Consider the following 16413-nt stretch of genomic DNA (forward strand, 5'->3'; position numbering starts at 1 on the left):
AGACTGATATTCTGCAAAAGGTACAGGGATTAGACTGCTGAGGACTGGGGTAAAGTCCATTTCTGAGGCAGCAGACTTTGCGAAAATTAACATTTGTGTCATTCTCAACTTTTGGCTGTGACTGTACATGGAAATCACCAATAGCACTGGTTTCAATCCAAGTGCCAATGCCGTTTAGCAAACTCCATGGGTGCTGCATAAGGTCAATGACATCAAGAACTTTACGAAGTACCAGGACATTTTAGCCAAAAACCTGATTACCTCTGCCAGGACGCTGAAACCTGGCCACAAGTGAGTCTTCCAGCAAGACAATGACCCCAAGCCCACAGAAGTCCATAAGCGTAGATGAATGATATTGAGGATCTGGAAGGATTCTGTATGGAGGAATGGTCTATGATACATCTCAATGTGTTCTCCAATTTTCTAAAACATTTTAGAAAAAGGCTAAATGTCGTTATCCTTGGAGGGTGCTGGAGTTTTGAAAACCAGGGGATCCAATACTTTTGAGCCCTTTTTTAGAGATTTATTTCTATTACTGGTTCAACAAAATCTCTTTCTCTGAAAATGTTTATTTTTAGGGCACACAATTGTATTTGTATTTTTGGGGCAACCAATATAGCTCAGTATTATTTTATACAATTTTTTTGCTCATCTTTATCAATGGATCCAATAATTCCAGATCCCACTGTTTACACAGTCACCTCCAAAGGCATTGCGATGAGGTGACAGCTAGCTTTCAGATTAAGTGTCAAAGAATGTCAACCAACCATACCGACAGAGAGGCTGAAGCATTGAACTGGGGATAATTGGAATGCATTTAATCTACTACTCACACATCAAATAACTTACCAGTATACCCCCCTCTATCCTACACCTTCAAATTCATCAGGCCTCAAATGGCTGTGAAATGAAATGTGGGTCCAAGTTGGTGCGATGGTTTGGAGTGGGTGGGTGTGGGTCATAGCCTCAATTACTCTACTATGATGAGATTTTCTATCAGGTAAAAGGCCACCTAGGGTGATAGGCAGGCGGTTTACAAAATACCTTATTCAATTTGATAAGAAGTTAACCTGTTGTTACCAAACTTTTTGAAAATTAATTTTCTCTGTTATGTTTGATTTAATAGTAGGCCTAGCCTATATGAGATCAGCCTTTTGCTAACCTCACCTGAAGGAAAGCTTTACAAATACCACAATTTAGAGCTTTATGACAGTAAGGGGAGTGATTAACCGGGTTGTTTGTGTTTGCAATGATGTCCTTTTATGAGAGGGCGAGAATGTTATCTCACCAAACTGAAATGTGAAGCATCACTGTGTGACCCACTTACACTTGACCTGATGCTAATGGCACGTGGAGACTGCTGCAGTTAGACATTAGTGCCTAGTTTGAGAAACAGACGCCTCAAAAGTCCTCAACTAGAAGCTTCATTAAATAGTACCTGCAAAACTCCAGTCTCAATGTCAACAGTGAAGAGGCAACTCCGGGATGCTGGCCTTCTAGGCAGAGTTCCTCTGTCCAGTGCCTGTGTTCTCTTCCCCATCTTCTTATTTTTATTGGCCAGTCTGTAATATGGCTTTTTCTTTGCAACTCTGCTTAGAAGGCCAGCATCCCGGAATCGCCTCTTCACAGTTGACATAGTTTTTTTGCGGGTACTATTTAATGAAGCTGCCAGTTGAGGACTTTCTCAAACTAGACACTAATGTAATTGTCCTCTTGCTCAGTTGTGCACCAGGGCCTCCCACTCCTCTTTCTATTCTGGTTAGGGCTAGTTTGTGCTGTTCTGTGAAGGGAGTAGTACACAACGTTGTACGAGATCTTCAGTTTTTTGCATGGAATAGCCTTCATTTCTCAGAACAAGAATAGACTGAGTTTAGGTCCCCTCAGATGCCCTTCAGATCAGTCCTCCTGCCCACCCCATGCACCCCACCTCCGCAAAGAGGGCCTCAACATGGAAGTCACACATATGCCCAGGTCGTGAGCGGGCGTACACTAGCCCAAGCCAATGTCATGTTATTTTTTATTTCACCTTTATTTAACCAGGTAGGTAAGTTGAGAATAAGTTCTCATTTACAATTGCGACCTGGCCAAGATAAAGCAAAGCAGTTCGACACAGAGTTACACATGGAGTAAAACAAACATACAGTATACAAACATACATACAGTATAAACAAGTCTATATACGACGTGAGCAAATGAGGTGAGATAAGGGAGGTAAAGGCAAAAAAAGGCCATGGTGGCGAAGTAAATTCAATAAGTAAAACACTGGAATGGTAGATTTGCAGTGGAAGAATGTGCAAAGTAGAAATAAAAATAATGGGGTGCAAAGGAGCAAAATAAATAAATAAATAAAATAAATACAGTAGGGAAAGAGGTAGTTGTCAGGGCTAAATTATAGGAGGGCTATGTACAGGTGCAGTAATATGTGAGCTGCTCTGACAGTTGGTGCTTAAAGCTAGTGAGGGAGATGTGTTTCCAGTTTCAGAGATTTTTGTAGTTCGTTCCAGTCATTGGCAGCAGAGAACTGGAAGGAGAGGCGGCCAAAGAAAGAATTTGCTTTGGGGGTGACCAGAGAGATATACCTGCTGGAGATGTACCAGATGCTCTGCGGGCTCTGCTCACACTTACTGGCCTTAGGCCAAACCACACAACCAACAACAGGACACTTTATGGAACACAAAGCCTTCATTATCTCATCATGAAATATGCAAGGCCTGAGGTCATCTGCCTTTGGCCTAAAGAGCAGGAATCCAGACTTCATCAAAGAAATCAGAAATACAGATATTGCCATCCTACAAGAAACCTGGTATAGAGGAGATGGACCCACTGGTTGCCCTCTAGGTTACAGAGAGCTGTTAGTCCCATCCACCAAACTACCAGGTGTGAAACAGGGAAGGGATGTGGGGGGGGGGGAATTTGGTATAGAACAGACCTAACTCACTCCATTAATCAAAACAGGAACATTTTACATTTGGCTAGAAATTCAAAAGGAAATGATCTTAACAGAGAAATGTTCTCCTGTGTGCTACCTATTAGAGGTCGACCGATTAATCGGAATGGCCGATTTTTCACGTTTTCATAACAATCCGTAATCGTCATTTTTGGACACCAATTGTGGCCGTTTTTTTATATATATATATATTTTTTTAATATATATTTTTACCTTTTATTTAACTAGGCATGTCAGTTAAGAACACATTCTTATTTTCAATCACGGCCTAGGAACGGTGGGTTAACTGCCTTGTTCAGGGGCAGAACGACAGATTTTTACTTTGTCAGCTCGGGGATTCGATCTTGCAACCTTCCGGTTACAAGTCCAACGCTCTAACCACCTGCCTTACATTGCACTCCACGAGGAGCCTGCGTGGCTTGGCTGACTACCTGTTACGCTAGTGCAACAAGAAGCCAAGGTAAGTTGCTTGCTAGCATTAAACTTCTCTTATAAAAAAAAACAATCAATCTTAACATAAACACTAGTTAACTACACATGGTTGATGATATTACTAGTTTATCCAGCTTGTCCTGCATTGCGTATAATCGATGAGGGGCCTGTTAATTTCTCATCGAATCACAGCCTACTTTGCCAAACGGGTGATGATTTAACAAGTGCATTCGCGAAAAAAAGCACTGTTACACCAATGTGTACCTAACCATAAACATCCATGCCTTTCTTTAAAATCAATACACAAGTATATATTTTTAAACCTGCATATTTAGTTAATATTGCCTGCGAACATGAATTTCTTTTAACCAGGGAAATTGTGTCACTTCTCTTGCGTTCCATGCAAGCAGTCAGGGAATATGCAGCAGTTTGGGCTGCCTGGCTCGTTGCGAACTGTGTGAAGACCATTTATTCCTAACAAAGACAGTAATTCATTTGACAGAATTGTACATAATTATGACATAACATTGAAGGTTGTACAATGTAACAGCAATATTTAGACTTAGGGATGCCACCCGTTAGATAAAATACAGAACGGTTCCGTATTTCACTGAAAGAATAAACGTTTTGTTTTCGAAATGATAGTTTCCGGATTTGACCATATTAATGACATAAGGCTCGATTTTCTGTGTTATTATGTTATTAAGTCTATGATTTGATATTTGATAGAGCAGTCTGACTGAGCGGTGGTAGGCAGCAGCAGGCTCGTAAGCATTCATTCAAACAGCACTTTTGTGCGCTTGCTAGAGGCTCTTCACTGTGCTTCAAGTATTGAGCTGTTAGGCTTTAAGTCAATCAACTCCTGAGATTAGGCTGGTGTAACCGATATGAAATGGCTAGCTAGTTAGTGGGGTGCGCGCTAATAGTGTTTCAATCGGTGACGTCACTCGCTCTGAGACCTTGAAGTAGTTGTTCCCCTTGCTCTGCAAGGGCCGCGGCTTTTGTGGCGCGATGCTTCGAGGGTAGCTGTTGTCGATGTGTTCCTGATTCGAGCCCAGTTACGGGCGAGGAGAGGGACGGAAGCTATACTGTTACACTGGCAATACTAAAGTGCCTATAAGTACATCCAATAGTCAAAGGTATATGAAATACAAATGGTATAGAGCGAAACAGTCCTATAATAACTACAACCTAAAACTTCTTACCTAGGAATATAGAAGTCTCATGTTAAAAGGAACCACCAGCTTTCATATGTTCTCATGTTCTGAGCAAGGAACTTCAACGTTAGCACATATTACGCTTTTACTTTCTTCTCCAACACTTTGTTTTTGCATTATTTAAACCAAATTGTACGTTTCATTATTTATTTGAGGCTAAATTGATTTTATTGATGTATTATATTAAGTTAAAATAAGTGTTCATTCAGTATTGTTGTAATTGTCATTATTACAAATAAAATAAAAAATTGTCAGATTTTAATCGGTATCTGCATTTTTGGTCCTCCAATAATCAGTATCAGCGTTGAAAAATCATATTCGGTCAACCTCTACTAACTATGCCCCTCCCCCCACTAGAATCCCCATACTTTAATGAAGACAGCTTCTCCATCCTGGAGGTGGAAATCAATCATTTCCAGGACCAGGGACCTAAATGCCAGAACCGGACAAGAACCTGACACCCTCAGCACACAGGGGGACAAACACCTGCCTGGAGGTGACAGCATTCCCTCCCCCTTATGCCCCCCTAGGCACAACTGACAACATAGCCAACAAAAACTGGTCACAACTCCTGCAGCTCTGTCGCACGCTGGTTATGTCCAGTACATAGTCCATGGTAGGCTTCGAGGGGACTACTTTATCACTGACCTCAACTCAGTCTCTCAGAGCGTTCAGTCAGCCCACTGACACCCCTATCAGACCACAGTTAACAGTCAGCCCACTGACACCCCTATCAGACCACAGTTAACAGTCAGCCCACTGACACCCCTATCAGACCACAGTTAACAGTCAGCCCACTGACACCCCTATCAGACCACAGTTAACAGTCAGCCCACTGACACCCCTATCAGACCACAGTTAACAGTCAGCCCACTGACACCCCTATCAGACCACAGTTAACAGTCAGCCAACTGACACCCCTATCAGACCACAGTTAACAGTCAGCCCACTGACACCCCTATCAGACCACAGTTAACAGTCAGCCAACTGACACCCCTATCAGACCACAATTAACAGTCAGCCCACTGACACCCCTATCAGACCACAGCAAAATCACAGTCTACTTGAACAGAGCAATACTCAAGCATGAGGCATCAAAGCCAAAGGATCTGAATAATATTAAGAAATGCTGTAGATGTAAGGAATGTAGTGTGGAAACCAACCCAAAAACAAAACAATTGAGCAACAACAAATTAAAGCCCTTTTAGACAACTTCCTGGACAAAACGTTCCACTGTAATAGTGAAGGTGTAAACTTGGCAGTAGAAAATCTTAAGAGTATATTTGACCTCTCAGCTTCCCTATCAAATCTAAAAATCTCAAACAGAAAACTGAAGAAAATGAACCGCAATGACAAATGGTTTGATGAAGAATGGAACAACCTAAGAAAGAAATTGAGAAACTTGTCCAACCAAAAACATAGAGACCCGGAAAACTTGAGTCTACACCTTCACTATGGTGAATCACTAAAACAATACAGAAATACACTACGGAAATGGAAGGAACAGCACATCAGAAATCGGCTTAATGTCATTGAAGAATTTATAGACTAACCACTTCTGGGAAAATTGGAAAACACTAAACAAACGACAAAGAACTATCTATCCAAAATTGAGATATGTGGGTAAACCACTTCTCCAATCTTAACTATTAAAGACTACCAGAACCCACTTGATTCTCCAATTTCTTTCAATGAACTACAGGACAAAATACAAACCCTCCAACCAAAAAAGGCCTGTGGTGTTGATGGTATCCTCAATGAAATGATAAAATATATAGAACCCATTTCCCTCTGTTTGTGAGGTATGGGGTCCGCTCACCAACCAAGAATTCACTAAATGGGACAAACACCAAATTGAGACTCTGCATGCAAAATCCTGCAAAAACTATCCCCTGTGTTCAACGTAGAACACCAAATAATGTATGCAGAGCATAATTATGCCAATACCTGCTAATGATCAAAATCCAGAAAAGAGCCATTCAATTCTTCAACCACCTTAAAGGAAGCTATTCCCAAACCTTCCATAACAAATCCATCACCTACAGAGAGATGAACCTAAGCAAAACACACCCCACAGAGCCCCAGGACAGCAACAAAATTAGACCCAACGAAATCACGAGAAAACAAAAAGATAATTAATTACTTGACACATTGGAAAGAATTAACAAAAAAACAGAGCAAACTAGAATGCTATTTGGCCCTAAACGGAGAGTACACAGTGGCAAAATACCTGACCACTGTGACTGACCCAAACTTAAGGAAAGATTTGACTATGTACAGACTCAGTGAGCATAGCCTTGCTATTGAGAAAGGCCACCATAGGCAGACCTGGCTCTCAAGAGAAGACCGACTATGTGCACACTGCCCACAAAATGAGGTGGAAACTGAGCTACCCTTCATAACCTCCTGCCCAATATATGACCATATTAGAGACGCATACAGTGGGGCAAAAAAGTATTTAGTCAGCCACCAATTGTGCAAGCCTGTAATTTTCATCATAGGTGCACTTCAACTATGACAGACAAAATGAGAAAAAAAATCCAGAAAATCACATTGTAGGATTTTTAATGAATTTATTTGCAAATTATGGTGGAAAATAAGTATTTGGTCAATAACAAAAGTTTATCTCAATACTTTGTTATATACCCTTTGTTGGCAATGACAGAGGTCAAACGTTTTCTGTAAGTCTTCACAAGGTTTTCACACACTGTTGCTGGTATGTAATGTTTACTGTTCATTTTTATTGTTTTTCACTTTTGTATATTATCTACTTCACCTGCTTTGGCAATGGTAATTAATGTTTCCCATTCCAATAAAGCCCCTAGAATTGAATTGAGTTTCAGAAGAAATATATTTTCTTTCTTGCCATTTTGAGCCTGTAATCAAACACACAGATGCTGATGCTTAAGATACTCAACTAGTCTAAAGAAGGCCAGTTTTATTGCTTCTTTAATCATCCTTTTTAAAATGATCAACTTGGATTAGCTAACACAACGTGCCATTGGAACACAGGAGTGATGGTTGCTGATAATGGGTTTCTCTACGCCTACAGTATGTAGATATTCCATTGAAAATCAGCCGTTTCCAGCTACAATAGTCATTTACAACATTGACCATTTCTACACTGTATTTCTGATCAATTTGATGTTATTTTAATGGGGAAAAATGTGATTTCTTTCAAAAACACATATATATTTATATTGATATTTATATATATATATATATATATATATATATTTCTGTTCAAAAGTATATGAAAATGTTAACATTCAAACCATGAGGCCACTAGGTAATTTTAATACAGGAAAGGTTTTTGAGTGACGTCACTGGACAGACAAGGCATTATGCTGAAGAGGTTCCTCTGGGTGTGCTGTGTGGGGAACAAAACATTTCTCACATGCAGGGACTTGTCATACAAACATTCCACAAAACACATGTTAGTTGGATTCACAGATACAAATTAGATTCACAGATCCAAATTAGAATAGATTGTAGTAGTGAGAGATTCCATGACTCACAGTTGACATAATGGAGAGAACTGTCTTGCACAGAGTGGCCTGAAACCCCATGTGCAATACTACATTTCCCCCAAGGGATACAATAAAGAAATGTAATGGACTATCGTTTCGCTTTGCTTATTTGAGCTGTTCTTGCCATAATATGGACTTGGTCTTTTACCAAATAGGGCTGTCTTCTGTATACCACCCCTACCTAACTGATTGGCTCAACCACATTAAGAAGGAAATAAATTCCACAAATTAACTTAACAAGGCACACCTGTTAATTGAAATGCATTCCAAGTGACTACCTCATGAAGCTGGTTGAGATGATGCCAAGAGGGTACAAAGCTGTCATCAAGGCAAAGGGTGGCTACTTTGAAAAATCTCAAATATATAAAATATATTTTGATTTATTTAACACTTTTTGGGTTACTACATGATTCCTTGTGTTATGTCATAGTTTTGATGTCTTCACTAATATTCAACAATGTAGAAAATAGTACAAATAAAGAACCCTTGAATGAGTAGGTGTGTCCAAACCTTTGACTGGTACTGTATGTTCTCTCTTCAACTGGTTTGGGGACATTTCTAACAGCTGAATATGGTCTCTGGCATTTCCAAGCTGAAGGTGCCATCCACATTCCTTAAATGTTCTTCTTTGAGGTTTTTATGACCTGGAAGTCTCTTACTATTGCCTGATCTCTTAGTCTCACCGAGTCTCTTAGTATCACTTAGCTTTCCTGCAATGTTGTTGATGCTGAGTCTGTTGAATAAAATTATATCCCTACAATATTTCTCAATTCTTTCTTCATGTTACACCACAAAATAAAACCCTTTCAAAAGATGTCCAATTCAAATTAACCACAGTTCTACTGATCTAAGTGCATTTGATAAATGTTTACCCATAGTCTTCTGCACATCTCTAGGGTAGGGGTTCCTAATCTTTTTCAGCACAGGACCCAAATGAGAAATGGACTGTACTTCCGTCACCCAAATTATGAAGAAATAGTGTGTGATTTATAGATGTATTCTCATAACTCGCGACCCACCTCTCACATGCCCAGGGGCCTCTACTCTAGGGTGATGGATGCCCTATGCTAAGCGCAAGCGATGGCCTGTGGGTTTAAGTCATGCACCAATGAGTATGAAAAATCTCCTCGTTTTGAAGCTACAGTAGAAAAAAAAAACATTTCTGCAGACGACACAGTCCTGACTGGCCGGCTGGACGGCGAAACTCTGCTTGGGTTGGCTCTGGGGAGGTGGATATTACTGTGAGATGAGCTGGGTGTTGTCTGTGTGAGCGCGAATGGAGTACAGCCAAACCAAGGAGTATGGATCAGCTTGTGTATCATCAAAGGAAGTTATCCCAAATGAATTATACTGCATGGCTGTATTCCATACAGTTTCTATGACCTGGGTATTGTGGATTTATGTTGACTGTCCTACAGTTAAATTTCTGGTTCTGAGAATAGCCTACCAGTTGGAAAAGGAAACTGTTTACTCTACGGCTGCCATTAAATCCATACTCTCTTTGTTAGAGGTCCTGGGAGCCATTGCCCTAAAAGGCAAGCTGAAGGCACAAATGTTAATTTTTAACCTAGTATACTTTCTGAAAGACAAAGGGACAGTTAGGGGTTTGAGAACAGAAACTTGGCTTCTCCCTACAATTGTATTTTATCTTTATTTAACGAGGCATGTCAGTTAAGAACAAATTCTTATTTACAATGATGGCCTACACCTGCCAAACCCAGACGACGCTGGGACTCCCAATCACATCCGGTTGTGATACAGCCTGCATTCGAATCAGGGTGTCTGTAGTGACACATCTAGCACTGACATGCAGTGCCTTAGACCGCTGCGCCACCTGGGAGCCATCTCCTCCATCAATACCTGTCCCAGACATTTCTAAATCTAGGCCTAATCAGATTCAATAAAAACACATGGGCTTATTGGTATGGGAGAGTGTGCTGCTTCACTGATATAGCCTTTCCAATTAAAGTGGTAGTGTGTTCCACTGGTAAGATCCTCATGGGGACTGCAACCTGTATCTAGGCTATAACACACAGCCTGGAGGAGAGGAGGGTCAGGTTTGGAGTGATGACGTCACTGTCTCAAGTGGTGGAGGAGAGGCCTCCTGCATTGTGGGACCTGCTATATTTCATTAGTCTAATTTTGTTTTGGCCTAAATGACAAGGGGTTTACTCTCTTATTCCTTTTTTCTCTCTTCTCTCGTTCCCCTCCTCCTTCCCTCTTCTCTATAATGTGAGGAAGCCATGTGGCAACCGGCGACCGGGGTGGGAGAGCAGTAATGTCCAAATCTGTAGTGAGACCATATAGACCTGTAACACTGTGTTTAGCCAGCCTTTATTGAAGCATACACTGGACATAGTTGTCTTGAAAATCATGGAATATGTAGTTGCCGACTTTATCCAGTTTTAGAATCCCTGCCCCCACCCTATAGTTAAGTTCTCTATAAAATGAGAGTCACAAACTTGGCACACTGTCACACTAGGCGTTCCTTACACGGTTTTAACCATCTGCTACCCATGTGTTTTGTGAGAGTGGGCTTCTGTTTTGACAAAATATGCTAATGGTATACCACTATAGGCTAAGGCTAGCCACATCTCCAGATCCCTCACGCTCTCCCGCTCTTTTACTTCAGTTCAATCTAGGCCTAAGGCACGTGACTTGTTTTCGACTGCCCTTTTGGATAAAGGGAAGAATGAAAGCGGTGTTCATGTTGCCAGAGCATATGGTAACGAACAGACCCATCAAAACAAGTCCTCTCTCACACCCTCACTCATTACCTGGTCCACGTTGTCCACAAACTATTTTAGCCTTTACCCCACTGTCTCGCTCCCCCTCTTACTCTCTCTCCCTCCATATTTCAATTTCACCTCTCTCTTTCCATCTGGAGAGCTTCAATTGTGAAGAGAAACAGAGCGTACTGATAGTTCTGCTATAGTCTGACTGATGCAGCAGAGCTTTGAGGAAGTCTTGGCTATTATGAAAGCTGGTCAGTGGGGAAAGAGGGTCTGGCCTTTGATCACACCATGATGTGGATACTGTTTTTATTTCTCGTCCTCTCTTCCTCTTGCCTTCTCAGAGGGCAGCGATGCTGGGTACTGTGGGCAGGATTTATTAAAGCCAAGGGTGTGTGTTTAACCACTATTTTAAGCGCTCTTTTGTTCAAGGTTGTAAAGATTTGTCGTAACTTGCTGTTTTCTTCCTCTCTCGCTCACAGGGCAGTGATGCCTGGTATGGTGATGTTTCGGCGGCGCTGGTCAGTTGGCAGTGATGACCTAGTGCTGCCCGCCCTCTTCCTCTTTCTACTGCACTGCATCTGGTGAGTACTGCGTTTGGATGTTTTTCTCTGTGAGTATATGTTCCTGTGTCTGTCTTTGGTCAGGAGTCCCCTCACCAAGCTAAAAGTATGAAGCTGTATATGAGATGGAATACTTAAACCCCCAAAATGTTGTCTGAACCATGGGTGTGTCATCTGTGTGACCATGCACCTTTCTCCCCCTCCCCTGCAAGGCTGGTGGTTCTGTCTGTGGTTCTGTTTGGCCTGCCCTATGGCTCGGACCAGTCCTGCTCGGTCACCCTGGTGGACCATGGCCGGGGGTACCTGGGCATCTTGGTCAGCTGCCTGATCTGTGAGAGCGCCATCATATGGCTGAGTATGAGAGGCAGCATCCTCTACACACAGCCCAGAGAAGCTGTGCAATATGTCATCTACATACGACTAGGTAAGTCACACCCGTATGTTATCACAGACACACTATATGCAGTTGAAGTCGGAAGTTTGCATCCACTTAGTTTGGAGTCATTAAAACTAGTTTTTCAACCACTCCACAAATGACTTGCCAAATGTTGTAGCCTTCCACAAGCTTCCCACAATAAGTTGGGTGAATTTTGTCCCATTCCTCCTGACAGAGCTAGTGTAACTGAGTCAGGTTTGTAGGCCTCCTTGCTCGCACACGCTTTTTCAGTTCTGCCCACATATTTTCGATAGGATTGAGATCAGGGCTTTGTGATGGCCACTCCAATACCTTGACTTTGTTGTCCTGAAGCCATTTTGCCTCAACTTTGGAAGTATGCATGGGGTCATTGTCCATTTGGAAGACCCATTTGCAACCAAGCTTTAACTGATATCTTGAGATGTTGCTTCAATATATCCTCATAATTTTCCTCCCTCATGTCATCTATTTTGTGAAGTGCACCAGTCCCTCCTGCAGCAAAGCACCCGCACAACATGATGCTGCCACTCCCGTGCTTCACGGTTGGGATGGTGTTCTTCGGCTTGCAAGCATCCCCCTTTTTCTTCCAAACATAATGATGGTCATTATGGCCAAACAGTTATATTTGTTTCATCAGACCAGAGGACATTTCTCCAAAAAGTACGATCTTTGTCTCCATGTGCAGTTGCAAACCGTAGTCTTTTTTATGTCTGTTTTGGAGCAGTGGCTTCTTCCATGCTGAGTGGCCTTTCAGGTTATGTCGGTATAGGACTTTACTGTGGATATAGATACTTTTCTACCTGTTTCCTCCAGCATCTTCACAGGGTCCTTTGCTGTTGTTCTGGGATTGATTTGCACTTTTCACACCAAAGTACGTTCATCTCTAGGAGACAGAACGAGTCTCCTTCCTGAGTGGTATGACGGCTGCGTGGTCCCATGGTGTTTATACTTGCGTACTATTGTTTGTACAGATGAACGTGGTACCTTCCGGTGTTTGGAAATTGTCCCAAGGATGAACCAGACCTGTGGTGGTCTACAATTTTGTTTCATAGGTCTTGGCTCATTTCTTTTGATTTTCCCATGATGTCAAGCAAAGAGGCACTGAGTTTGAAGGTAGGCCTTGAAATACATCCACAGGTACACCTCCAATTGACTCAAATGATGTCAATTAGCCTATCAGAAGCTTCTAAAGCCATGACATAATTTTCTGGAATTTTCCAGGCTGTTTAAAGGCACAGTCAACTTAGTGTATGGAAACTTCTGACCCACTGGAATTGTGATACAGCGAATTATAAGTGAAATAATCTGTCTGTAAACAATTGTTGGAAAAATGACTTGTCATGCACAAAGTAGATGTCCTAACCAACTTGCCGAAACTATAGTTTGTTATTAACAAGACATTTGTGGAGTGGTTAAAAAACAAGTTTTAATGACTCTAAAGTATTTAGTTTTTCATTTTTTATGCATTTGTTTTTATTTTTTACTTTTTTACTTCCCTATGGCACTGTATACTCAACCTGTTCTCAGAATATCCTGTCTAATTTCACAATATTGAGTAATGTTGTTTCCCTGTGTTTCACTTCCCTCTCTTCCTCCCTGCTTTCTCTTTCAGCCATCTTGTTGGTGGAGTTGGTATATGCAGTGGTGGGGATCGCCTGGCTTTTCCAATACTACCAACCGTGCTCTGATGTCACTGCCAAGAACCTTGCTTTGGGTGAGTTCGAGAGGGAGTATGAGGGAGCAGCAATCAATGGAGTAAGCATGTTGTAGACTAGAGTAATCTTCAAAGAAAGAACCAGGACGGACTTGTAAAACAAACTAATGGAGTAGAAATGCCCATTAGCATGTTTCGCTTTTCTTACACATTTGCGTGGTTCGTTATCAAGATCAAAACTATCCTTTCTCCTCACTGTCTCCCCCAGGGATTGTAGTGTGCAATTGGCTGGTGATTTTCAGCGTGTGCTTCACCCTCATGTGTACCTTTGACCCCACGGGACGCACCTTTGTCAAACTGAAAGCCACCCGGCGACGCCAACGCAACCTCACCACCTACACCCTCAGGTTGGTACCCTCTTCCCTGCATACTACCGTCTGTACACCCTTAGGTTGGTACGATCTGCCCTACACACTACCATCTCTAAACCCTCAGGTTGGTACCCTCTGCCCTACACACTACCATCTCTACAGAGTATACCACCTGCACCCTCAGGTTGGTACCCTCTTCCCTACACACTACTACCGTCTGCCCTACACTCTACTACCCTCTCTGCCCTACTCTGCACCCAGCACAGCACACTAAGCTAACCATCCTGCTGTGCCTCCCTTCCCCAGACACCGGCTAGAGGAGGGCCAAGCCAGCAGCTGGAGCAGGAGACTGAAGTTCTTCATGTGCTGCACCCGAGCCCAGGACACACAGTCTGTGAGGGAAATATAATTATTGTTCCTCTATCTGTCACCCAACTTCCTGCATGATACAATCTATTCAGTGAAAAGCAATGGTTATGGTTAGGATCTGTTCTTGTGGTTATTCATGGTTCAACCTCTATCTCTCCTCTCCTGTTAGGATGCTTATTCCGAGGTGGCCAGCCTGTTTGCAGAGTTCTTCAGAGATCTGGACATTGTGCCTAGTGACATCATAGCTGGCCTGGTGCTGCTTCGCCAGAGACAGAGGTCTAACAGAGGTGCCATCCTGGACCAGGTAACTGGGGATGGGGACCAGTGTGGAGAGAGAAAGAGAGAGGGATGGGGGGATAGGTAAAATGCTAACAGAGTTGGAGGGCCTGTGTGTGTTTATGTTTGACATGGTCTTACTAGTACTGTATATTCCAATGTGTGAAATTGTGTTGTTTTTCTCCCTCAGGCCAACAATGACATTTTAGCCTTCTTATCTGGAATGCCTGTAACTCGCAACACCAAATACCTGGACCTTAAGAACTCGGTGAGTGTGTGTTTGTGGATTTATATTGAACCTCTAAGGCAGCGGTGTAGCCTCTGTCTCTGTGTTGGATATATTTTTAACATTGTGTGTGTGTCCCTCAGACGGAGATGGGCATGTACAAGGAGGTGTGTTACTACATGCTGTTTGCCCTGGCAGCGTATGGCTGGCCCATGTACCTGATAAGGAAGCCTGCCTGTGGGCTGTGCCGCCTGGCCAGCTCCTGCCAGTAAGTCCGCCTGCCTCCCTCCCATCCCATGCACTTACACCGGTTTCACATTTCACATTCATCAGTATTGACAAAGTGGTAATCCACTGGGACAATAACACTCTGGTCAGACCCCACTCTCTGACACAGTGGGTAAACAATGGAGCACTGACACACAGCATGTTCCACTCCACTGTTCAGACGAAACACTGACCCACGCACTAACCACTTGACTAGTGATACAAAGACCTAAATACACTGAATCACACAGATATGTTTGTGTTTTAGACTCACACACTCAATCTAAGGACCTATTGTAGTAATCTCTCTCCATCTCGCTCTCTCTCTTCCTCTCTCCATTTTCCTCTCTTGTCTCTTTGTGTCTGTCCACTACTCTCTTTCTCTCCCTCCATCTCTCTCAGCTGTACATCAGGGTCTGGCTCTAGGCTGTCCCAGACAGTGACAGTGGAGGAGGATAACTGTTGTGGCTGTAACGTCCTGGCTATCCGCCGCCACTTCCTGGACAGAGAGCTGAAGCAGGTCCACGTTGTCTACACATCCTGGCACGACGCGGTGAGTACCAAATGAACGCGTGACAGACTTAGAGGTCAGGGGTCAGTCTGGACAATAACCAGGCATGAGTAGAATACGGAAGATACAACATGCAGTGTTAGTAGAAGCAATTTGCAAAGTACAGATGGACAGGTGGATGATTTGTCATATTGTCTGTCAGTCAACAATCTGCTGAATCACTCTCCTTGGAATTGTTTCCCTAAACGATTCCTCAATGATATATTGCACTTAGTTCCCTCAATAATACAGTATATGTAATATAACACCTTATATTGCTCTGTACCAAGGGAAGTAAATCACACTGCCAAGTGGCTGACTGAACAAATACTATCCCAATCACATCCAGAATATTCCACCTGTTAATTATTTTCCGTTTGCAGAGGGAAGTTGCCGTAGCGAGAAAGAGAGCACTCAAAACACACGGACTGATTTGTAAAGCAGACTTCTCTGTTAACTGGGCCAAGTCTGACTTTCCATCCATTAAACCACACCGTGCAGGCTAGCTAGCAGAGGGTCTGGACTCTGCAGACTCGCATCACAGAGGGAGTTAGGCCAGGACACTCTATGATGGAAGTCATCATTATAGTCCTTGGCTGTTTCTTCTGCGATGCCTTTGATTGATGTGTGTAACCAAAATAAATAGATTTAGCTGCTACCTCTCACTATTCTCTCTCTCTCCCCTCATAGGTTTATGAGACACCTTTCTTTGTGGCTGTGGATCATGGGAAAAAGAAAGTTGTCATCAGCATTCGAGGAACCCTGTCCCCCAAAGTAAGACAGTGACAAACCAATAACTCACAAGTGACTGACCAGAGAGTCATCTAACTACCATGGTTGTGTCCCAAATTGCAATCTATTCCC

General features: G+C 42.6%; 1 protein-coding gene across 4 annotated transcripts in view; it reads left to right on the forward strand.

The window, feature by feature from the left end:
• Window positions 1–16413, forward strand: part of LOC118360304 (diacylglycerol lipase-alpha-like) — a 45900-nt gene that overhangs the window by 6468 nt on the left and 23019 nt on the right. For 2 of the 4 annotated variants that reach the window (XM_035739595.2, XM_052483646.1), the window contains exons 2-12: window positions 11341–11442; window positions 11634–11845; window positions 13449–13550; window positions 13759–13897; window positions 13986–14045; window positions 14168–14255; window positions 14400–14534; window positions 14697–14774; window positions 14876–15000; window positions 15402–15552; window positions 16240–16323. In XM_035739595.2, the coding sequence (XP_035595488.1) occupies window positions 11348–11442; window positions 11634–11845; window positions 13449–13550; window positions 13759–13897; window positions 13986–14045; window positions 14168–14255; window positions 14400–14534; window positions 14697–14774; window positions 14876–15000; window positions 15402–15552; window positions 16240–16323 (1269 nt within the window). In that variant the 5' untranslated portion in view covers window positions 11341–11347. Of the gene's footprint in view, window positions 1–11124; window positions 11250–11340; window positions 11443–11633; window positions 11846–13448; window positions 13551–13758; window positions 13898–13985; window positions 14046–14167; window positions 14256–14399; window positions 14535–14696; window positions 14775–14875; window positions 15001–15401; window positions 15553–16239; window positions 16324–16413 lie in introns of those variants that run through there. The other 2 variants (XM_035739599.2, XM_035739605.2) reach the window with 2 other exon arrangements.

The sequence above is a fragment of the Oncorhynchus keta genome, chromosome 2, assembly GCF_023373465.1.
Source record: "Oncorhynchus keta strain PuntledgeMale-10-30-2019 chromosome 2, Oket_V2, whole genome shotgun sequence".
Lineage (NCBI taxonomy): Eukaryota > Metazoa > Chordata > Actinopteri > Salmoniformes > Salmonidae > Oncorhynchus > Oncorhynchus keta.